This window comes from Spermophilus citellus, assembly GCF_964194105.1.
Source record: "Spermophilus citellus genome assembly, chromosome: 12".
In the NCBI taxonomy this organism is placed as follows: domain Eukaryota; kingdom Metazoa; phylum Chordata; class Mammalia; order Rodentia; family Sciuridae; genus Spermophilus; species Spermophilus citellus.
The window spans coordinates 9569250-9592651 of NC_138198.1; the positions used below are offsets into that span (position 1 = coordinate 9569250).

Here is a 23402-nt window from a genome sequence, read left to right on the forward strand (position 1 = left end):
ATCACAGGACAATGAAGCCCTCACTCAGAAGCAAGCCAGTCTTGGAACCGTGAACACTGAATGCCTAGTTTGTGTCCTTTACAGGGCCTTCTTCATTGTATTTATTGTACTTAATTTGTTTTACCCCTAAATATTAACTGAAATGAAGGAGACCAGACATACTATCTTGGACACTGTTCTAACCTACATAACTGACTTGCACTTTATCTTCCAGGACTCAGTCAAATTTGCAAAATGAGTGAATAGATGCATGGAGACACTCATGGACTCTCTGCTTCTCTAGGCTTTCAGGTCAGGACCTCTGCATAGGGCCACATCAGCCAGTATCCCTCAATCTCCCTTGATAAGCTTTTTCATTGGCAAAAATAATTTTGGCAAGTCATTTTTTTAAAGAGATAAGCACCATACTCAGGTTCTCATACATGCTAAAGCACTCTACCACTAGGCCATATACCCAACACCTGGGTCAATGCTTTTAAACAAAACAAGATTCCTATAAAATGGTCTAGTGTTGGGGGGCTGGTTGAGGTGACAATTGGAGGGAGCCATATATGGAACACAGAGTTTTCGTGGCAGATGAAAGGCCTTGTGAGGACCACACTGCATACTCTTTGCACTGCTGAGGTTTGGGGAAACCTTTCTGTACCATGCCCACCCAAAAAGAAAAACTTGCCAGCTTAGATTCTTCAGAACTAAATGGAAAACATTAATCAAATAGACTGAACAGACATCTATGGACTATTTAATCCATCAACAATAAATTCATTTGCTTCTCCATGAAACAATGACCATTCTTTGAAATAGCTGTCCTGGGTGGCTCACACAAGCGATGGTGGAGGGGGTCTGTGTGGCTATCGGGTAGAGATGAAGGAGGGGTCCAAGGGCCAGTGGCGTTTGTGCCACGAGCTCGTGCCTGGGCCTGAGTGTGTGGTGGATGGACTGACTCCTGGGGAGACCTACCGTTTCCGAGTGGCTGCTGTGGGCCCTGCAGGTGCTGGGGAACCTGTGCACCTGCCCCAGATGGTCAGGCTGGGTAAGTAGCCATCTTGGTCCTGGAGAATGCCCAGCTTCTCCAAGGTGGAGGGAAGAGTTGGCAGGGTGAGGTCTGGACCCTGGAATGCCCCCACACCTGATGTGGCCTGTCCTCCGTGGACACTGTTCCCCAGCAGAACCAGTGGAGCCTGCTCCTCCCCCGCCCCCTACCCCTGTGAGCCGGCAGGTGGTGGCCGGAGAGGATGTCTGTCTGGAGGTGGAGGTGGCAGCTGAGGCCGGCGAGGTCATCTGGCACAAGGGGACGGAGTGCATCCAACCCAGTGGGCACTTTGAGGTCCTTTCCCGGGGGCGGCAGCAGACACTGGCGATCAAGGGCTTCAGCGCAGAAGACCAGGGCGAGTACCGCTGTGGCCCTGCCCACGCCCTGGCCTCCATGGAGGCTGCTACCTTCCAGGGTGAGTACTAGGTTTTGGGCTGGGAAACCTTGAATGTGGAAGGGGGTGGCCTGTCCCACCCCATCACTTTCTCCCGGGAGGTTGTCAGTGCCCCACCTCGGAGCCTGATCCAGGTGCATTCCCTGTGCATGTGTCCCACCCCTGCAGTGTGGGCCTGTGAATCTAGGCCCAGGCTCACTGTGCAGAGCCATTTTCTGTTCTGGTCACCACATTGTCTGTGCAGGAGGTGAACTGACATAGGGAGGGAAGACTGAGGCTCAGTGCTTCTAGACCTGGTAAAACCAGGTGCCAAGTGGGGAACAGAGGTCCAGTGATAGGCTTGGGGTCACAGCTCCACTGATACCCTCCTGCTCTCCTCAGTGGTGCTGACCCCTGGCTCTGGGGACGAGGCGCCCACACAGCCCAGCCTGCCCCCTGAGGCAGCCCAGGAGGGTGACCTGCACCTGCTGTGGGAGGCCCTGGCCAAGAAGCGTCGCATGAGCCGTGAACCCACGCTGGACTCCATCAGTGAGCTTCCAGAGGAGGATGGCCGCGTGCATCACCTACGGCAGGAGGTGGAGGAGGTGGCCCCTGGCCTCTCTGAGGGCTACTCCACAGCTGATGAGCTGGCACGCACTGGAGAGGCTGACCTCTCGCACACCAGCTCTGACGACGAGTCCCGGGCAGGCACACCTTCCCTGGTTACTTACCTCAAGAAGGCTGGGCGGCCTGGGGTCTCACCCCTGGTCAGCAAGGTGAGCCTCTACTTGGCTTGCAAGGGGAGGCCCAGTGTTTTACCCTTGCCACTACCACCCACGTGCTTGTCCCTCCTTCCACCGATTTCTCCACCCGTCCATCATCCATCTACTGCTAAAGCCTTTTCCTATAAAGCTGGGGCCAGTCCCTCTGGTGTCCCTCATTACCCATCAGTCCCCAGTGGGGACTGTATAGAGTGATTTCAGGGAGTTGGGCTTGCTTTGTGATAGCAACAAGAGCCAGCAGGTACCTCATACTCCATGAGGCTGGCACAGTTGCCAGGGCCTGAGAGGCAGAATGGATAGCCGTGCGGAGATCAGTGCTGGGCCCTGGTCTTGTGTGTCTGGCCTCGCGGCTCCTGTCTCACTGTGATACTGTGCTCTGTGCCCACAGGCCAGGGCCCCAGCACCCTCCTCTGTGGAACCACAGAAGCAGCAGGAGCACCCAGCCCAGGTGCACCCACCACCGATAGGTCTGAGTGCTGAGGATCTGGGCGACCCCTCCATGGACAAAGCAGCAGTGAAGATTCAGGCTGCCTTTAAGGGCTACAAGGTCCGGAAGGAGATGAAGCAGCAGGAAGGACCCGTATTCTCCCACACATTTGGGGACACTGAGGCCCAGGTGGGGGATGCCCTGAGGCTGGAGTGTGTGGTAGCCAGCAAGGCTGATGTGCGAGCATGCTGGCTGAAAGACGGCGTAGAGCTCACTGACGGGCGGCACCACCACATCGACCAGCTCGCAGATGGGACATGCACCCTGCTGGTCACTGGCCTGGGCCGTGCTGACACTGGTCGCGACACCTGTCAGGTGAGCAACAAGTTTGGCTGTGTGAGCCATAGCGCCTGTGTGGTGGTCAGTGGCACCGAGAGTGAGGCCGAGAGCTCCTCCGGGGGCGAGCTGGATGACGCCTTCCACCGCGCTGCCCGGCGTCTGCACCGGCTCTTCCGCACCAAAGGCCCAGCAGAGGTTTCTGACGAGGAGCTGTTTCTTAGCGCTGACGAGGGTCCCGGGGAGCCAGAGCAACCTGCGGACTGGCAGACCTACCGCGAGGATGAGAATTTTGTCTGCATCCGTTTCGAGGCCCTGGCCGAAGCTCACAGGGCAGTCACCTGCTTCCGAGAGATGTTCACCACCATGGGCATTGGGGTGGAGATCAGCCTGGTGGAGCAGGGGCCCAGGGGGGTGGAGATGCGCATTGGCAAGGCGGCCCCTGCCCCTGCAGCACCTCCGGAGCCAGTGTCCACTCAGCTGACTTCTGATGCCGCTGAGTCCAACTGCTCCACAGAGTTGGGTCTGGAGCTGGAGTCCAAGGGGGTAGAGGAGGAGTGAGGCCAGCAGTGGCCAGCACCAGCTGAGAGGTCCAGGGGTTACCTGGGCTCCAGCACTCTGCAAGTGCAGCCTCCGAGGTGTAGAAAGTCCCGACTCATTGAACAGAGCTGAATTTGAATCCTAGAGCTGAATTTGAATCCCAGCTCTGCCTCTTATTAGCTGTGTGAGCTTAGGGAAGCCACAGTCTATCGGAGCCTCGGCTTTCATGTGGGCAAAATGGGAATGTGAATACTTACTTTCTGGAGAGTTTTATTTATTTTTTCCCGAGGAGTCTTGGAGATATAACCCGTATAGAATAGGCACCCACTTCCACAAGGCACTTCACTTCCATTTCACCCACTGAGTTACTTATCAGCCACGCCACATCTCTGCAGGGACAGGAGGTAGCTGGGATCAGTTACCCTGGCACGCCCAGAAGTTGCTCTCCTACACTCCAGATCCCGGACAGCCCTCAGCCTTCCGCAGTTACTGCTCTTCCCATCCCTGTCTAGCGCTTCATCCCTCTTGCCTCCTGGTGGCCTGGGCAGCAGGAGAGACTTTTAGAGAGCTGGGAAGAGGGCTAAGCCTAGCAGGCAAGCTTCAGGGTCTGTGTCACGTCAGGTCTGCAGGTGCTCCCACATGGCCTGTTGCCGGGCAGCTCACACATGTCAGACCACCCAGCTGGTGTGATCGGTGTGTTTGTGGCCACAGGCGTGAGTGGCACGCCCAGGCTAACATGCTACATGCCCTGCCTGCTGTTCTAGCCCCCGTGTTCCTGACGGAGCTGCAGAACCAGGAGGTGCAGGATGGGTACCCCGTGAGCTTCGACTGTGTGGTGACGGGCCAACCTGTGCACAGTGTTCGCTGGTTCAAGGACGGGAAGTTGCTGGAGGAGGATGACCACTACATGATCAATGAGGACCAGCAGGGTGGCCACCAGCTCATCATCAGTGCTGTGGTGCCCACAGACATGGGCGTCTATCGCTGCCTGGTGGAGAACAGCGTGGGCGTCTCCTCTACCAAGGCTGAGCTCCGAGTGGAGCGTGAGTGCACTCTGGGGGTCTGTGTTACCAGGGTGGGGATGAGAGTCTCCTGAGCAGGGCTGGAAGAGTGATCCAGGGCTCTGGTCTTAGACCAGATAGGAGTTAGGGCCTCCAGGTCTTAAGCTGGTGGAGACTTCCCTTGAGCCAAGCTCAAGGCCACAGTTCCCCCGGGAGCCCAATGGTGGAGGGTGGAGGTCTCTTGTGTCTGCCGAAGGCCTCCAGGCTGGGGAGACCAGGAAGGTGTGGAAGAGGAACCAGGGGAGCCCAGCTGCTCAGCCACTGCCTTGGGGCTGCTCTGGAGCCCTGGCTATTGCTGCAGGAGACTCTTGGGCATGCGGGTGGCTGCTGCCACAGAGTGTCAGGACACTTGCTCTTTGTTTAGATTCCTGATGGTGCTCATGGGCCTGGGATCTCCTGGGTGTTGAGGGTTTCTGTTGTTCTAATGAGGTGACTCTTGCAGGGTCCCTGTAGCCTTGGTGGGCAGGCTGTCCAGGAAGACCAAGCTTTGACAGGAAGCCTGGAAAGGGCCCCACCCCATCCACTGAGGATGGCATGTGACATAGCTGGAGTAGGGTGCCCAGGCTGTGGGCCTCAGGGAACTTCGGCCTGATGGAAACAGAGGTGCTGGCAGGGGCTGTGCCCACCACAGCTTGCCCGACATGATCTCACATCTGGCTGCTCCTGAGGTGTCCTTAAGTCACCTTCAGCCTAGGCAACAGGACCCTTGGTTGGCTCTGTGAGCTGCCCTGGCAGGTTAACCCTGCCCCAGGGAGACCATGGGTCCTGATTTATATCCACTGGGTCCACCCCAGCGAGGAGCCTGGGCTTCTGACTAGCCGCTGAAGCAGGTTGTCTTGGGGCCTGACCTGTCCCCAGGCAAACAGGGTCAGAGCTGAGCTGGGCTAGAGGACATGCAGCTGGCAGGTGCCCTGGCCACAGAACTGCTGCTGGTGTGTGTGGGGTCGTGGTGGAGGCTCCCCTGCATACAGGCATGCTTGGAGCTGTGGCATGGTGGGCACTGATGGCTGGTCTCCTTCCAGAGCTGAAAGAGCTCTTCACGTGTTCCTGATTCCTGACTGCATCAGAGGCATGACCTCGGTCTTTCCCTTTCTTGGCCATGTACTTGGGGGCACCGTGTCTGGCCTGATGAAGGCTAGGGTCTCTGCTCTTTCTTGACTGCTTGGGCTTCGCCACACTTATGCAAGTGCTGCCTGAATGTGAGTCATAAAGACTCACATGTGTGCTTTCTTCTGGAAACTTGGTGGTAGCTCTTAAGTTGAGGTCTTTGATTCCCTTGGGGGGAATTTGTGAGTGTGAGGTAAGGCTTCAAGTTCACTCTTGCTCAACACCATTTGTAAAAGACTATTTTCTTCCATTTTGTTGTCTAAGAAATCTTTTAAAGTCCCCCAATTTTACCTGAACGTCACTGAGAACGTGGCAAGAAGGGCCAGGGGTCTCAGCTGCCATTCAGCTCCCACTGGCCCTAGGCCCAGGGCCACACCTCCCAACCATCCTGCTGGGGTAGTGTCTCAGCATGGGCACTCTGGGGACTCTCGCTTGGCCCACAGTGGTGGAAGTCCAGCTTGTTGCCCCTTCTTGGTCAGAAATCCAAGTCTCTTTCTCTTGGTTTTGAGGCTTGTGTCTCCAACCTCTCGTGCCCTGGTAGGATGGAACCAGAAGGTTCTGCCACTGTCCCTGTCTGCTGTTCCTGGAGACTCAGGTCATATGACGTTTTGTGCTGGGCCTAAGAGGCTTGCAGTTAGTTATGGGTGTGGAAGAACGAGGCTGGGAACAGCAGGGGTGGGCAGGCCCAGGAGGGCGCGTCCCCCTGAAATCCCAAAGTCCTGAGCCTCCTCCACTCACTTTTCCTCCCCAGTGACCAGCACAGACTACGACACTGCCGCAGACGCCACGGAGACCTCATCCTACTTCAGTGCCCAGGGATACCTGTCTAGGTGGGGCCACACAGACAGCGGCCCAGGGCCTCCCGGGAAGTGGTGATCTGGGCTGGGTGGCTTAGATTGACTTTCCCAAGCCTGCAGCTTTCAGTCAGACCCTGGCCGTTTCTGTCCCTCTGCCCCTCCACTCAGCAGACAGGGAACCTCAAACCCATCCACCTCTGACCTTCACCCCGTGGGCCCTCCCGCCTGGACCCTCAGCCTGCTCCACTTTATGGCTACCCCCTTATTTGTCTTTTTTGCCAGCCGGGAGCAAGAGGGAACCGAATCAGATGAGGGGCAGCTGCCCCAGGTGGTGGAGGAGCTGAGGGACCTCCAGGTGGCCCCTGGTACATGCCTGGCCAAATTTCAGCTCAAGGTGAAAGGTAGGGTGCTGGGGAGTGGGCACCGTAGCTGGAGGGAGGCCAGGAGCTGTCTCCCGTTGGTTACACATGGGAAGGGCCTGACCAGTGGAGGTCAGGAGGTCATGTGTGCCTGCTGCTGGGCAACAGGAGGCTGCCACCCCACCCCCACACCAGAGGCTGGCTGGCCTCTGAGCAACCTCTTTTCTGGGCCTTTGTCTGTCTCCCATCGAAAGAGTATAGTGCCCATTGAGAATGGTCCTGTGCTGACCACTCTCCTCCATGGGGTAGGCTACCCAGTCCCCAGATTGTACTGGTTCAAAGACGGCCAGCCCCTGTCTACATCAGCCCACATTCGCATGGCTGACAAGAAGACACTGCACACCCTGGAGATCGTCTCTGTCACCCGGGAGGACGCTGGCCAGTATGCGGCCTATATCAGCAATGCTGTTGGTGCTGCCTACTCATCTGCCCGGCTGCTGGTCCAAGGTGTGTGCCCTGAAGGAGTGAGCAGTGCCACATGTACTGCATGCCAGGCCCCATCAGGCTGGGCCCAGCCCATTGCCCCTATGCACAGTGGCACAGATGGCAGAATTGCCCCACAGGAGCGGGTGCCCAGTGGGGCTTGGACACCCTGAGTGATGAGCAGGCTCTTGGGGGAAGCAGATGAACACTGGGCCCAGCAGACCCGCACAAAGCCCCAGTGGCAGCTCTGACAAGAAAACTCCTGTGTCCTTATTTTCCCAAACGTTCTGAGCACTGACAGCTGACTCCCAGTTTGACCCATACTGGTCCTGCGGATAGACTGTTGCTGGGTCCTCCTCCTGCCTCTCAGGGTGGAGCCCCAACTGCCATCTCCCAGTGCCCATGTGGTTCCAGGCAGGGCCCCAGACTCCCAGTGGGCACAGGGAGGGTGGGGATGTCACACGGATGTACACTGGAGTGTGAGTTCTTTGGCCTCTTGGCCAAGGTTTCAGGCAGGGTAATGGACCTTTGACCATGGGTGGGGCCATGCCCAGGTCCCCCCACTGGGCAGTAGGACCAGGACCTTCCCACGTGTAGGGAAGCAAGGGAATCTGTCCGTGCTGCACATCTGACTCCCTCTGCACTTTTCAGGTCCTGATGAACCAGAAGAGAAGTCAGCATCAGGTGAGATGGCCCTGTGGGCAGACAGAGGCTGGGTGGATTGTGGGCATGAGGCCAGAGTGGACCAGCCCTGGGCCTGGTAGTGGTGGAGGTGCAGGAAGAGGGCTCTCTGGGGCCACAGGCACAGGCCGCAGAGAACTACCTGGGGTTCCCAGAACAAGGACATCAGGACATGGGAGCTGAAGGAGGGGTGCCGGGTGTCCCCATGGCTGTCCTTGCTCTCCCAGATGTGTGTGAGCAGTTGGTGCCACCCCACATCCTGGAGAGGTTCACCCCCAAGAAAGTGAAGAGGGGCTCCAGCATCACATTCTCGGCGAAGGTGGAAGGTGGGCATCCTCACTCCCCGGAGAAAGAGCACCCCCCCAGGGCCCCCATGCCACCCTCCCATGGGTCGCCCATGCCACCCTCCCACAGGCCACCCATGCCACCCTGCATGGCCTCCTGCTCCACCCCTCATATCACTCTGGCCAAGCACCCTCTTCTGGAGGCCCATAGCCAGTGGGACTGTGTACCCACTGAGCCCTCTCCTGCCCACAGGATGCCCAGCCCCCACCATACACTGGCTCAAGGAGGAGGCCGAGAGAGGCGTTCTGTGGATTGGCCCCAACACCCCAGGCTACACTATGGCCAGCTCTGCCCAGCAGCACAGCCTGGTCCTGCTAGATGTGGGCCGGCAACACCAGGGCACCTACACGTGCATTGCCACCAACGCCGCTGGCCAGGCCCTCTGCTCTGCCAGCCTGCATGTCTCAGGCCGTGAGTAGGGAGCCTGGGTGTGGTGAGGAACCAGCTTGGGATGTATGGCCTTCACCCACCTGTGATCCTTCTCCTGCAGAGCCCAAGAGCAGTCTGGGCCCAGTGGTGCAGGCCAGTTTGGCCTGGAACCTCAGCTCTGCCTGCATGGTGTACAGATGGCCTGCGGGCCCTGCCCAGAGCCCTCTGTTCAGCCCCTCTGAGGGATGGTGCTTGGAGGGCAGGCCTGTCCCCCAACCCCATGGGTGACCAAGTGCTGAGAGTGGACAGGGAGGTGGGCTTAGGCATAGACCCTTGCCAGGGCTTCTTAGGGACAGTGCAGGCAGGGCCCCCAGGGTGGTCTAGATGTCCTGGGTAGGGGTCCCAGCCCAGGACTCAAGGTGTCGGAGTACAGGACTGGTCCTGACAGCTCCCCTGGATCTCTGGACAGTGCCCAAGGAGGAGGAGCAGGAGAAGATGAAGGAGGCTCTCATTTCTACCTTCCTACAGGGGTGAGTGGGTGCCCTGACTGACTTACCCAGGGGGCTAGGGTGGTGTAGCCCTGTGGGTGGCCACCCCCTTCCCTGTGCAGCTTCTCCACACTGTAAAATGAAGTTTTTATGGGCCCCGTCTGGTGTGGAGCCCTTGATTGTGGTGTCCTGGCCCCTAGGCCCCCTCTGTGGGGAGCAGAGTGGTGGGTCCAAGCTGGGCTTGCAGGACACCCCTCCTCCCCTCAGGACCACCCAAGCCATCTCAGCACAGATGTCAGAGTCTGCTGGTCTCACCGGCCTTGCTGGGCAGAGGAAAGGTATGTCCGGGTTGGGTGCAGGGGGTGCCGCCCTTTGGACCTGAGCAGCCTGGGCTCTGGGCAGGTCCCTGCCCTCTCATGGCCAGCTCCCAGCTCTGGTTGGAGTCAGAGCTGTTCTGACCTCTGTGGTCAGGGGGCCCAGGCCCAGTGGGCTATGTGGAGGTTTGGGTTCCAGATGTTAAGAAGAGCCACAAAGTCACCTCGGCCCCCACAGCCCCAACCCCGCCTCAAGCCTGATGCCAGGCTGGACCCTGCCCAGCGCTGTCCTCAGCTCCCTCACCATCTGCCTGTAGCCCTGCCTGCCACCTGCTGCCTCTTAGCTGTGCTTGCCGTTCTCTGGCCACTTGCTGCCTCTTCTGTCCAGACCCGCTCCCTTCATTCTCATCCCTGGTCACAGGCTCTGCATCCTGCTGACCTCACTGGTCTCTTCCTGCTGGCACCACCTCATGGTCTCCCTGCCAGGGCCTGGCCTCCTGCTCACCGTCAGCCCCTAGGAGAATTGCAGTGAACTTTTGGGGGAAGCATGACCCCACAGTGTTGCGTTTGTTCCCCCAGGGGAGGCCCTGGTAGCTGAGGAGGCCCATGGCCACCTGTCCCTCGCTAAGGTGGGCACAGAGGAATTCCTACAGAAACTCACCTCCCAGATCACTGAGATGGTGTCGGCCAAGATCACACAGGGTGAGGGGGCCAGGATGGGCATCCAGGGTCCCCAGGGGAGGCTGGGACCCTGTGTCCTCGCATGGGGCCTAGCTAGGACTCTGCGCCTGGGAGCCCTGGAGACTGGCTGGGTGGTAGGCAGTAGGGGGACAGCCTTCCAGGGACATCACAACCCTTGTGTTCACCCAGCCAAGCTGCAGGTGCCTGGAGGTGACAGTGATGAGGAGTCCAAGACTCCGTCTGCCTCCCCCCGGCATGGCCGGTCGCGGCCCTCTTCCAGCGTCCAGGAGTCATCCTCGGAGTCAGAGGATGGGGACTCCCGAGGAGAGGTGGGTGGGCTGGGACCCTTGGGAACAGGGCTGAAGAGACGATGGGAGGCTGCAAGGGCCTGGTGCTACCAAGGGAGGGGCATCACCCCCAGAGACACCAAGGGACACCAGAGGTTGGAGCAGAGGGCAGGGTCTCTGCACGTGGGTTCCTGCAGAGCACTACCTCTGATGTCCCTCTCACTGCCATCTGTGGAGAGTGCACCTTTGCCTCCAGAGCCCACCACCTCTTGGGTTGCAGGGGGCAGTGGGCAGCAAGGCGCTGTGAGCAACCACAGTCTAGGCGCCCATCCACGTGGGCAGGAGCCAGCCCTCTCACTGCCATCTGTGCAGAGTGACCCTGGGGGCTCCTGCCCTGTGGCCCTGGACTGGGTACCTCCTCGGCCCCTGGACTCAGCACCCTCCCCTCTGTGCTCTTGGGGGTTTTAGGGGGTTGGGAGAACCTCTCCCTCCTCAGAGGTGGGGGGCCATGGGGGGCCTTGGCAGGCCTCACCCCTCTGGCCCCAGGATTTAGGCCCATTTCTCTTTATCAGATCTTTGATATCTACGTGGCCACGGCCGACCACCTACCCCTGGGGGCTGAGCAGGATGTCATCACACTGCGGGAAGGCCAGTATGTGGAGGTCTTGGACTCAGCCCACCCGCTGCGCTGGCTTGTGCGCACCAAGCCCACCAAGTCCAGCCCCTCCAGGCAAGGCTGGGTGTCACCAGCCTACCTGGACAAGAGGCTCAAGGTATGGTAGTCCGGAGCTGGGGGAGGGTGCCAAGGCCCTGGGATCCTGGCCCTTCGCCAGAGAACCCTGGAAGTAAGGGACAGGAGCCCGGTGGCCACAGAGGAGGTGGAACAAACTGGTGCCCTGGGACAAACTCCTGTTTCTCAACAGCTGTCTCCTGAGTGGGGGCCCAGTGAGGCCCCCGAATTCCCCGAGGCCGTGTCCGAGGATGAGTACAAGACCAGGCTGAGGTATGTGTTGGGGAGGGTTGAGGGTGGAGCCACAGCTGGCTGCTGGGCCTCAAGGGCCAGCTGGCGTTCTGCCCTGCTTCTTCATGGGGGACCTGTGCTTGCTGAAGCTGTGTGAGCCTCCTTAGGTCACGGTCCTGCCCCTGGTGTCTGCAGCTGTGCCCTCCCAGAGCCTCGTGCGGGAGGGCTTCCTGGGGAAGAAGTGGTGCCCTTGCTCCACCACCTACCCACTTTCTGAAGCTTGGTGACAGGCTCCTGATCACAGGAACCCCGTTTAACTGCAGTGCAAGGGAGCAAGCTCTCCATGTGTCCCTAGTCCCCATGTGGAGACTAGGGACAGTGGGAGCAGGGCAGCTGCTGGGCACCCCCTGATGCCACTCTTCCGCCAGCTCTGTCATCCAGGAGCTGCTGAGCTCAGAGCAGACCTTCGTGGGTGAGCTTCAGTTCCTCCAAAGCCACTACATACAGCAACTGGACCGTGCTCCCCGAGCACCAGCAGCCGTGGCCAGCCAGAAGGCAGTCATTTTTCGCAATGTGCAGGACATCAGTCGCTTCCACAGCAGGTAGGCAAGGCCACACACATGCATGTGAGGTGCACGCACAGCTGTGGGTCAGGCCTCGTGGAGGGTGACACTCAGCAGCTGGGGTAGGAACTCGATTTACCCATGGGCACATCCCACTTGTGTGATGCCCCAGTGACAGACGCTCGCCATATGGGTTGAAGGCTGCAGAATACCTGCCACCCATGAGCACTCACACAGGCCCATGTGCATGCACATGAATGTACACGGGCACATGGGAAGTCCCATGTGCACACCACATATGCTCACGCACCCAGCCTCAAATGTGTGTGCACATGTGCTTGATATGTGTGTGCACATAGTGTACATGTGTGCACACATACATATGTGAATCCTGTACAAAAATGTGCATACATGCTGGATACACATAGATATGTGCACTCACATGCATGCTGATCTCCATGCACGTGCACTCTTGCACACTCACACAAGCATTTGAGTGCATGTGTGTGCCATGTGCACATCCACAGACACATTCAGGCAAACACATGCACACATATTATACACACATGCCACACATGCATGGTCACATCTGCACACTTGTGTATACATGCACAGTCACATGCATGCACACATGCACCCACACACGTGCACATGTACATGCATGTACCCACATATACATGCTCACATACTACACATCTGCACACTCGTGGGCAAGTGTACATACCCATGCACTTCTGTACGTGCCCACGTGTCTGCACACCCAGCTTAGTATACTCAATCTCACAGGCCCAGAACCCACTCCTGGGCAAGAACCATAGCCTCTCAAGGAGAGGGCCCAGGACTGGGCTATGAGCTGTGCCTGACCCTGTCCCTGACCCTGTCCCTCTCTGTGGCAGCTTCTTGCAGGACCTGCAGCGCTGTGACACAGATGACGATGTGGCCATGTGCTTCATCAAGAACCAGGAAGCCTTTGAGAAGTACCTGGAGTTCCTGGTGGGCCGTGTGCAGGCAGATTCTGTGGTTGTCAGCACGCCCGTCCAGGAGTTCTACAAGGTGCCTGTGCCTGGCTCCATGGAGTTGGCCACCGGGCTCCTCCCTGGCTGCTCCCAGGCCTAGTGCTGGCCTTGACTCCCACCAGAAAACTCACTGACCTGAAAGTCCCCTGAGGCTTAGCCCTTGTCTGTGCTCATGGCCTTAGTTCATATTCCCTAATTTCTTCCCCCACAGTCCCCAGGGCCCCTTGAGCCTTGTAGCTCTGTGCTCCTGGGCTGGCCACTTCACTGCCCAAGTTCTGTGCATGCCTCCGGCTAGATGGTAACACAGCCATTGTCCAGGTTCAGGGCCAGGTGTGAGAGTGCCCCTGAGATGTCCTCTACTGTCAGGATGCCCTAACTGGGGCTGTGCTTTCTTGCCCGAAACCCGCCCTGTGGTGCCTACAGAAATGCGCTGAGGAAATGCTGTCCGCTGGGGACCCCTCGCAGCCACCCCCACCCCCACTGCAGCACTACCTGGAGCAGCCGGTGGAGTGGGTGCAGAAGTACCAGGCTCTGCTCAAGGTGGGAAGCCCTGTCCTGCCCCAGCCTTGAATATCCAGGCCAGGCCTTGGGGCTGAAGCCGTCTGGGTCCTGACCCTTGGTCCGCCTCAGGAGCTGATCCACAACAAGGCCCGGAACCGGCAGAACTGCGCCCTTCTGGAGCAGGCCTACGCAGTCGTGTCAGCGCTGCCCCAGCGTGCTGAGAACAAGCTGCATGTGTCCCTCATGGAGAACTACCCCGGCACCCTGGAGGCCCTGGGGGAGCCCATCCGCCAGGTGGGGGGACTTGCGTCTGCTGCCATGTGGTGGGGTGTGGCTTTTGTGGGTGCTGGGCTCATAGATGACCCTGGGGTCTGCGCCCAGGGATGGGGCCAGGCAACCACAGTCCAACCACATCTACTCATACCCCAGGGCCACTTCATTGTGTGGGAGGGCGCACCAGGGGCCCGCATGCCTTGGAAGGGCCACAATCGCCATGTCTTCCTGTTTCGGAACCACCTGGTGATCTGCAAGCCCCGACGAGACTCGCGCACCAACACCTTCAGCTATGTGTTCCGGAATATGATGAAGGTCTGTGGTGCCAGGGGCTGGGGGTGTCATGCAGGCCAGTGGAGGTTTCCCTGTTCCTGGGCTCCAGGGTGGCCACTGGAGCAGAACTTGCCATTGTTCTGGGGTGACCTGGGCATGGCCCTACTGGACCCTGTCTGTCTGGGGATGCTTAGCTCTGTCCTCCCACTAATGTTGCACCCCTCAACAGTTAAGCAGCATCGACTTGAACGACCAGGTGGAAGGAGACGACCGTGCCTTCGAGGTGTGGCATGAGCGGGAGGACTCTGTGCGCAAGTACCTGCTGCAGGCGCGCACAGTCATCATCAAGCACTCCTGGGTGAAGGAGATCAGCGGCATCCAGCAGCGCCTGGCCCTGCCTGTGTGGCGTGAGTGTCCCTGGTGCTGTGCTGGGGTGGGGACCTGAACATCACTTAGATGCCCAGAGGGCTGCACCCAGGCCGGGCACGTGGGCATGGGTTGTTTTTTGCACTGGTGGCTTGGTTCTCCCCTTGTTCAGATCTAGCTGAGGGACTGGTGGCTTTGGCCTCCCAGGGAGCCCCAGAGCAGGTGTTGAGCTGATCCTAACTCAAATGGGGGACACAAAGGGATGTAGTGGGGACACGGCATAGCTCCAGACTTGGGGTATCTGACCAGGTCATGTTTGGGTGTGATGGTCTTGCACCTTGGTCTGTCCCTGCCTCGTGCAGCCACACCCAGCTTAGTCAGTAACCAGGCCCTTGGATGTGGGGCCACTGCTGTTGTTGGGGGCAATTTGCCAGGGTGCACCCAGGGGACATAGGCCTGACATCCCACCCTCAGAGTCCTCAGACCCCCACATGTGTCCTCAGGTCCTCCGGAATTTGAAGAGGAACTGGCTGACTACACGGCTGAGCTGGGGGAAACTGTAAAGCTGGCTTGCCGCGTGACCGGCACACCCAAGCCTATTGTCAGCTGGTACAAAGGTACCTGCCAGGGCCTACAGACTGATCCTTCACAGGAACCCCCACCAGGGGTGGGCCGCACGGGGGCTGAGGACAGCATGGGGTCTGGTCAGTGGGCTGGGCATGGGGAACAAGAGACAGTCCAGGCCTGTTCAAGGGCAAACATCCTGGGGATGGACAGTGAACAGGTGGTGCCATGGCCACCCTGGGGAATGAGCAGGGTGAGGAGTCAGCACAGGGCCGAGACAGACATGCCTGAGGGCAGCCGAGAGAGCACCAGGACCACAGAGGGGGCCACAGGCAGGCACCTGGGTGCAGGAGAGGCCTGTGAGCTTAATGGGCCAGGAAGGGTGCTGATCACACTGCACCTTCAGGGTCACGGAGCACAGGCCTTACATGGCTCAGGGATGGGAGCTGCCAAGGTCAAGGGAGGTCAGGTGTCTCCCAGGCCTGTCTCAATTGACACTGCCACAGGATTGGGGTCCTGAGACCATCCTCACTTCCTGCACCACCATAGGCTTGGGGTCCTGAGACCACTCTCACTTCTGACGTCCAGTTCACTGGTCCCCAAGGTTGCCTTCAGGTTCAGTGATTCACCAGAAGGTCTTGGAGTTCAGAGCTATTATGCTCAGGGTTAGCATAAAGACAAGACTGCAGCCCCTGAGAAAAAAGAAGAGCACTTCGGGAGGGTCCAATGTCACCACTTATGAGCTGCCAGCCTCCCGCTCCCAGTGCAGTGAGGAAGAGCACCTTCTCCTCCCAGTGACACCTGAGAACCCAAACAGACCTATGCCAACCAGGAGGCTTAATGAGACTTGACGTCAGCATTTGTCACTGGAACTCTGTCAGACCTGCATGGCTGACCGCTCATGTGGCTGACCTCAGGCTCTAGTCCTCCTGAAGTCAAGATTAATGGCCTGAAGCCCACTATGAATCTCACATTAGCATAGAAGACAACATGGAGCTCCACTAGGAAGCTCATTGTTAGTGTAGACGCCAGTGTGGCCTGGGTCATCCATCAGGAATCTCCTCATTGGTGTAGATGCCAGTGTGGCCCAGGAATCTCGTTATTGCCATAGACACCAGCGTGGCCCTAGTCATCCACTGGGAATCTCGTCAAAGGTGTAGACACCAGCATGGCCCAGGTCACCCACAGGAATTTTGTCATTGGCATAGATGCCAGCATGGCCTGGGTCACCTACTAGGAATCTTGTTGGCGTAGATGCTGGCTTGGCCTAGAGCATCCATCAGGAATCTCATTATTGGTAGAGATGCCAGCATTGCCCTGGTCACCCACCAGGAATCTCATCATTGGCATAGAAGCCTTCGTGGCCTGGAGCATCCTCCAGGAATCTGTTCATTGGTGTAGACACAGCATGGCCTGGGTCACCTACTAGGAATCTCATCATTGGCATAGACACTGGCATGGCCTGGGTTACCTACTAGGAATCTCGTCGTTGGCATAGACACTGGCATGGCCTGGGTCACCTACTAGGGATCTCCTCAATGGCATAGACACAGAATGGCCTGAGAATCCCCCCAGGAATCTCATTGTTGGCATAGATGCTGGTGTGGCCCAGGTCACCTACTAAGAGTCTCCTCATTGGCATAGATGCCAGTATGGCACGGGTCACCCACCAGGAATCTCCTAGTTGGTGTAGAGGCTAGCATGGGCCAGAGCCTCTTCCATGAATGCCATTGTAAAATAGAGTGTCCAGTCTGGCCCTGAGCCACAAACCCCTAGGCTAGCCCATCTGTTGTGGCCCAAGGTTCCAGAAAATCCGAGGCTCTTCCCTGGCAGACTGTTCTCGGGTCCCGAGGCACCTTGCTGGTGCCAGGGATCAACATGATTCCTTTGGGCAGCACGGAGCATTGACTACATGGAAACCTCATGGTCTTGTGAGCAGCAGGGGGCATGGTTCAGATCTGTCATCTGTCACCTTGGCTGTAGTGCCAAGGGCCTGCTTAGGGACATGGCATCATGTTGGTGGTGGCCATGGTTGCATCCTGGATGCATTTTGAAGGCAGAGCCAGCCAGATTTGCTGATGGGTTGCATGGGGTGTGTGGAAGAGAGATGGCATCCAGGGAGCAGCACAGGGGTTGTGGACAGCAGAGGCCACTGGTCCTATTCACAGAGGTGGGGCAGACCCACAGGGAGGCAGGCTGGTACATCCTGAGCTGGGCAGGGAGGAAAGAAACCCAGATTTGTGAGGTTTTGAAGAATCCAGGTGCCCATTGGGCTCCAGGTGGTTATGGAGGGGATAGCTTGAGAATAAATCTAGAGCTTAGGAGAGATGTCTGGCTGGAGGTGAGAGATGGCAGGCAGGTCCTTGGCATACAGTGTGTCTGAAACTATGGGTCAGGTCTAGTGCACAGCCCTCAAAACAATTCCAGCAGCTCAGGAGACTGAGACAGGAGGATGCAAGTTTAAAGCAGCCTCAGAAACCTAGCAAGGCCCTAAGCAACTTAGTAAGACCCTGTCTCTAAATAAAATGTAGAAAGGGCTGGGGATGTGATTCAGGCCCTTGGGTTCAATCCCTGATGAGAGAGAGAGAGAGAGAGAGAGAGAGAGAGAGAGACTGAGGTCAGTTTGAATGTGGAATGAGTGTGAAGAGATGAGGTTCAGGCTTCAAGGCTTGGGATCTGGGATTCACAGAGTCAGAGAGGTGAGGAACATAAGTGAAGGGGCGGCAAGCCAGAGAGATGGGAGGGACCCCAGGAAGCTAGCGAGGAAGGGCGGCCAGGCAGAGAGGGCCCAGGAGTGCCCAGAGCTCTGGCCAGCCCCCAAAACAATGAATGAGTCCAGCTTCCCTTTCCTGGGTGATGAGGCTAGCAAGCTGCCATGTCAGTGGGCTTCAGTTTAGCTAGACCATGCGAACCCAAGCCCATGAGTGGAGACCCTTGGATCCAGATTCTCATGGAGTCAGTTGCCTTGCATCAGGGAGTGGAGTGGAGAGCGGAGCCCACCCTGCCCTTGGGGGACATCCACTCATTCAGGAAGCTCTCTTCCTTTTGATGAATGCGGCTGGGCAGCCCTTATCTCTTGTTCCTCAGGGAGTCCTATTGGCCTATCCCTGAGTGGAAGATCACAAGGCCTCACTGGGTTGGGCATCTGGTTTCCTCCAAAGCCCCACTGCATGCTGAGAGCCGATTTTCAAAAGTGGTATCTGACAGCCATGTCTGGCAGGGGATAAGTCCCAGACCCAGGGGACGCTTCACTCATCAAGGGCTCTAGCCGAGAAACGGTCTGTCTCAGGAACGTGCGACGTGTCTTGGTCTGTTTCCTGATGTGCCAACAAGACACCTGAGTCTGGGTTACTTATAAAGTGAAGAGATTGTTTGCAGATTGAAAGTCCAAAGGGCATGGTGCCATCTGGTGGGGTTCCCCTTGGTGGCCTCATGACTTCGTGGGAGTCTTGCCAGGGGAAAGGAGCAGTTGCAGTGACAGGAAGAGAGGGGCTCAGGACCAGGCTGGCTTTTATAGCAGCTTGCTGACCTCTGGAGACCAGCACCCATCCCTTCCCAAGTCAGTGCCCTCAGTGACTGATTTCAGTTCTGCCGGACCCCACCTCTCAGGAGGGCAGCGCTCCCAGGGCACCCCATTCAGAGCCACTCCATCCAGAGCTGCTGGGCTTGCATGACCTATGTATGTGCCTACCACCTGGGGCCACGGGGGCAGCAAGTGGATAGAGCTGGTGGTGATCACTCTAGCGGCCAGCTCCCTTTGGCCATTTCTGCTGGCCATACAAGGCCATCAAGTTGCGATTCATCTTCTCATTACCTTGGCCGCCTCTGTGTTATAGCAAGGCCTGGCACTTCCTCTGCCAGCCACGCAAAGGCTGGGAAGTTGGGGTGTGGCGTCCACGCTCTACTGCCAGGTCTTTGCGTGGAGCTGTCCCAGCTTAGCTGGTTAACTGTCAAACCAAATGGCCATGCCACTTGCAGCAGCCCCTGGGTCAACAAGGGCACATTGCACTAGTGGCCTCAGGAAGACCAGCAGGATGCCTGGCTCCCCCTGAGCAGAAGGCTGGTGCTAAGGGTCCACCATGTGTGAACTCAGAGTCACACGCAGTTTCAGGCCAGAGTTCAGATGCAGACATTATCGCCATGGCACCCAGAGGTCCCTGTCCACAACTGGGTGTCCTGGTGCCTGTGTCCAGCAGAGCCATGGAAATCTGAGTTCCTTCTCGAAGCCCCCTGCAGATTGGATGGGTAGAAGGGCCCTCCATCCCTCTGCATGCTGTGATGAGGGACCAGGTGTGGGTGGGAGGGAAGGGGTGTTAGGCAGTGGATTATGTAGCTGTAGGCTTGGTGGGATTGAGTGAGAATGGGCCCATAGCCAGGGAGCTGGGCATGATCAGCACATGGGAGGTCCGCAGGGAGTCACACTGGGGTGGTGGGGCTACCACGGACTTAGCTGTCCATGTGGATGTCTTCTGTCAGGTTCAGGTCTTTCCACCTGGCCCTGCCTCTAGCTAATGTCCAAGGTGGACATAGAGACACAGAGACAGAGGTCTGGGCCACACCAGAGAGAAAGAGAGAGAAACAGAGACAGACCCAGAGAGGTGCAGGCCAGCCCCAGCCTCTCATCCACCGGGGCAGGCTTACAAGGTCCCTGCTCGACGACAGCCCTCACTCCTCCCTTCTAGATGGGAAGCCAGTGGAAGTGGACCCTCACCACATCCTCATCGAAGACCCAGATGGCTCCTGCACCCTCATCTTGGACAACCTGACTGGGGTCGACTCTGGCCAGTACATGTGCTTTGCGGCCAGTGCCGCTGGCAGTGCCAGCACCCTGGGAAAGATCCTGGTGCAAGGTGAGCCTGGAGGCCCGTGGGGCAGGGAGACACCCTGACCAAGCCCACCACGTGGCTCTGGTGGATGGGTGGAAGGGCCCTCCATCCCTCTGCTTGCTGTGATGAGGGACTGGGTGTGGGTGGGAGGGAAGGGCAGGCAGGCAGGCATGTGGGGGTGGAAGCCCTATGTGGTCATGGGCTCACTTAGGGCTCAGGAAGGAATGTGGGGGCTCAGACACCCCCAGCTCCATCAGAGTGGCTCCCTGTCTCTCTCCACCCTGCAGTCCCCCCACGGTTTGTGAACAAGGTCCGGGCCTCGCCCTTTGTGGAGGGAGAGGATGCCCAGCTCACCTGCACCATTGAAGGCGCCCCACACCCTCAGACCAGGTGGGCCAGCACATGGTGGGGCAGCAGGGGAGGGGCTTCAGGCTCTTGTCTGCAACACAAGGGTTGTGCAGCTGTACGGGGCTGGGCACAGTGACTGTCTGATCACTGAAGAGAGGGCATTGTGGGGCTGAGACCCACTGGGCATGGGGCCTCTGCCACAAGATAGCATGGCCAAGCTGGATGTGGACATCCACAGGGTGGGTTCACCAAGGACTGTAGAATCTGGGCCAGGGCAGCGGGTCTGCAGCACAGGGAATGTCACACCCTGCCTCATGGACTCTTGGGACGGGTTCTAGGTGGTACAAAGATGGGGCCCTGCTGACTGCGGGCAACAAGTACCAGATGCTGAGTGAGCCCCGCAGCGGCCTGCTGGTGCTTGTGGTCAGAGCAGCTGGCAAGGATGACCTGGGACACTATGAATGCGAGGTAAGACGGGTGGGCAAGGGGCCTCATGGCCAGCTGTCCACTAGGGCTTGACAAGGGAAGGGCCTGGGCCCTTGGCACAGGCCCAGAGACACCAGGCCACTGTCACCCATCATCCCCAACCCACCACACCATGTCTGGCCTTGCTCCTCTTCCACACGAGGCTGAGCCCTGCCACCTGCCATTGTTCCCACACCTTGACTTCAGCCAGGCAGCTTCTCTAACAGTGAGACAGTAAATCCTGCCCTTGTAAGCCACGCAGCCTTAGCATTTATTATGTCAGCTCTAGAAAATAATATGGACTCGTGGACACAAATACCATTAACAAATTTCCCAATCCCAAAGACAATTTGTGAGAGGAGGAAATTCCCAAATTCCCAAGATTACATCATCTGAAAGCATTCTTCTTCCTTTTTTTTTTTATTATTGGTTGTTCAAAACATTACAAAGCTCTTGACATATCATATTTCGTACATTTGATTCAAGTGGGTTATGAACTCCCATTTTGAAAGCATTCTTCTTAAGTTTGATAAAAATGAAAGCAAAACCCAGGGAAACCTATATGCACTTAGGAAGTATTAAAACTCAACTATATGTAACATTACATTGTATGGCACTATATTATATTAATAGATATTATATTATATATTTTTATATTACTTTTAAAATAGTTTAAAAATTCTACTGAGGAAAAGAAATTTAGATTTTAAAACTATCTCTAACATATACATTGGGTTATTCTTTCCTGGTACTTATGAGATCCCTGAAGGGATATAATTGAAATATTTTTTTAAACAATCTATGAACATCATATAAGTCTAAGTATTTCTCCAAAAGAAGGTACTTTAGAGAAAGGGCTGGGTCCAAGTCCCCAAGATCACCCCCAGGTTCAATGATTCACTAGAGAGCCTCACAACCCCACCCCCACCCCCAGCTGTTCTCGTCAAGGTTAATGTTTACTGCCAGGGGCAAAGGAAAATCAGCCTCAAGAAGGCAAATAAAGGAGTTTCAGAGAAAATGAAATGCAGGTTTCCAGAGTCTTCTCCCAGCATGGGTCCAGGACACGCATCATTCCCTGAGCGCGGCATCCGTGTGGCCATCCGAGGTAGCTCAGGAGGAACTTGGTGGCTGGGGTTGGGACTGCTGGCACAGGCAATCTCTCTGCCTACCAGCTACAAAAATCCCAGCCTATAAAACACATGATTGTAACAAACAGTTTAGGTGCAATAGGTCACCCGTTTCAGTTAGAATTGGTGATAACCGTGCAAAATCTACATTCCCAGGTGCCAGCCAAGGACCATCCTTGCCAGCAACATTTCTTTGTTTCTATCCCCTGGGGGGATACCAGGGATTGAACCCAGGGGCACTTAACCATGGAGCCACATCCTCAGCCCTTTTTATTTTTTATTTAGAGACAGGGTCTCGTTAAGTTGTTTAGGGCCTTTCTCAATTGCTAAGGCCGGCTTTGAACTTGTGATCCTCTTGCCTCAGCCTCCTGAGCTGCTGGGATGACAGGTGTGCACCACCGTGCCCAGCAGAGCAGCTTTCAAAGGAAGACATTTCAGCCTGCTGTGTGAATTCTTTGTCGGCACAGTTTATCTCCTTGCCTCTTGGCCAAATGCTAACCTGCCTTTGTAGAGAAAAACTGTTATTAGTCAGACCTCCCTGCAGCAGAATAAGACCAACCTTCAAGTGATCTCAGATACAGAATTGGAACAAACGCCATGAATTACACAGCTCTGATTTAGAAATCCCAGTAGATTTCTACTTAAGTTCCTCAAAAAAATATTTTGTTCCTCTCTATTGTCCTGGAGACCAAACCCAGGATCTCACATGTGCTAGGTAAGTGTGTACCTCAAACTGGTGAACCTCCTGAGTCGCCTACACCACCACACCCCGTTTAAAAGTCTTTACCTGAGGTATCAACTCAGCCACAGAATAACCCTGGCCAGTAAATTGGAGCTGATCTGAACATCTTCCCGGGCCAAGGCCTTGTGGTGGTAGTCAGGGATTCCCAGACAAGCACAACCCCGGTGGGCACCCCCACTGCGTGCCCCAAGCCAGACAGACATTAGGAGTACAGGTTAGCAATGCCCCATGAGGACTTCCAGCTCAATCTGAAAATTTTAACTGAGTCCATGGTCCTCGCAGAGTGCAAGAAGACAGTTTCAAACTAGCTGAGACCAAGTTCACCTGCCCCAGGGAACGTGAACATCCAGAGGGGTTCTGTAAGGAATATGCAGGAGCTGGAACCGCTCTGTGCTGTACAATCACCAAGACTCGCCTTGACGCAGCTCCAGTCTGCTAAACCCTGAGGTGCCAACCCTGAGCTCTGCCCTCGGCCGGGACCGGTTTCCACAAGAATCCTGCTAAGTCAGTTTAGCAGAATCCCTGTGACCTCTGATGTTTCCTCTTGGTAATTTCCCATCCACTGATCCCCTCCCTCTCCCTCAGTCATAAATATCCGCTTGCGCTTGTATTTGGAAAGCAGCCCGCCTGTATTCTGAGGTCTCTTCCCCTCTTGCAACAGTTCCTGAACAAAACTTCCTTCACTGCTCTAACTGGGGCCCGACTCTGCTTTTGTTTGACAGTCGTCAGCTCAGATCAGTGCGATCTAGCTTCAGTCAGTCTGGGTTCAAAACATTCTCCAGGCCTGGGAGAGGCTGCCTGGGCGGCTTCTCTTCAGGAAGAGAGAATTTTTCAGGAACAGTTTTGAAAACAAAGTTCACTATTGCTTTGCCTCTTTCCTGTGCCTTCCAGATACTGGGTTGTTTGATGCTTTT

The 23402-nt window shown here is 56.7% G+C and overlaps 1 protein-coding gene and 1 long non-coding RNA gene across 4 annotated transcripts in view; one reads left to right on the forward strand and one right to left on the reverse strand.

Moving 5' to 3' along the window:
* The first annotated feature begins 811 nt into the window (after window positions 1-811).
* On the forward strand, window positions 812-20711 carry LOC308631411 (obscurin-like). Of its 3 annotated transcripts, XM_081262618.1 has the most exons (27): window positions 812-1033; window positions 1167-1448; window positions 1809-2182; window positions 2577-3446; window positions 4255-4534; window positions 6411-6489; window positions 6739-6857; window positions 7125-7322; window positions 7950-7982; window positions 8207-8305; window positions 8517-8735; window positions 9163-9223; window positions 9449-9519; window positions 10075-10197; window positions 10366-10505; window positions 11036-11236; window positions 11387-11466; window positions 11853-12026; window positions 12884-13040; window positions 13427-13543; window positions 13634-13798; window positions 13934-14092; window positions 14280-14457; window positions 14920-15033; window positions 19663-19830; window positions 20094-20196; window positions 20493-20706. In XM_081262618.1, exons 1-27 carry the CDS (start codon window positions 865-867, stop codon window positions 20671-20673), a joined length of 4914 nt encoding a protein of 1637 aa, XP_081118744.1. In that variant the 5' UTR covers window positions 812-864; the 3' UTR covers window positions 20674-20706. The 3 variants fall into 3 exon arrangements, with proteins under 3 accessions (XP_081118744.1, XP_081118742.1, XP_081118743.1); XM_081262616.1 differs by having other exon boundaries at window positions 6739-7322; window positions 20493-20711; XM_081262617.1 differs by having other exon boundaries at window positions 1170-1448; window positions 6739-7322; window positions 20493-20707.
* LOC308631412 overlaps window positions 3241-23402 on the reverse strand; it is a 114819-nt gene continuing 94657 nt past the window's right edge. The window contains exon 2 of the long non-coding RNA XR_014018190.1: window positions 3241-3438. This is a non-coding gene — a long non-coding RNA (uncharacterized lncRNA). The remainder of the gene's footprint in view (window positions 3439-23402) is intronic.

Excerpts from the sequence above, each read along its gene's own strand:
- LOC308631411 (XM_081262616.1), top strand. The coding sequence starts at position 865 with ATGAAGGAGGGGTCCAAGGGCCAGTGGCGTTTGTGCCACGAGCTCGTG. Across the intron at positions 3,447-4,254 it reads CTCAGCTGACTTCTGATGCC|GCCCCCGTGTTCCTGACGGA; the intron begins GCTGAGTCCAAC and ends CCTGCTGTTCTA. Across the intron at positions 10,506-11,035 it reads ATGGGGACTCCCGAGGAGAG|ATCTTTGATATCTACGTGGC; the intron begins GTGGGTGGGCTG and ends TCTCTTTATCAG.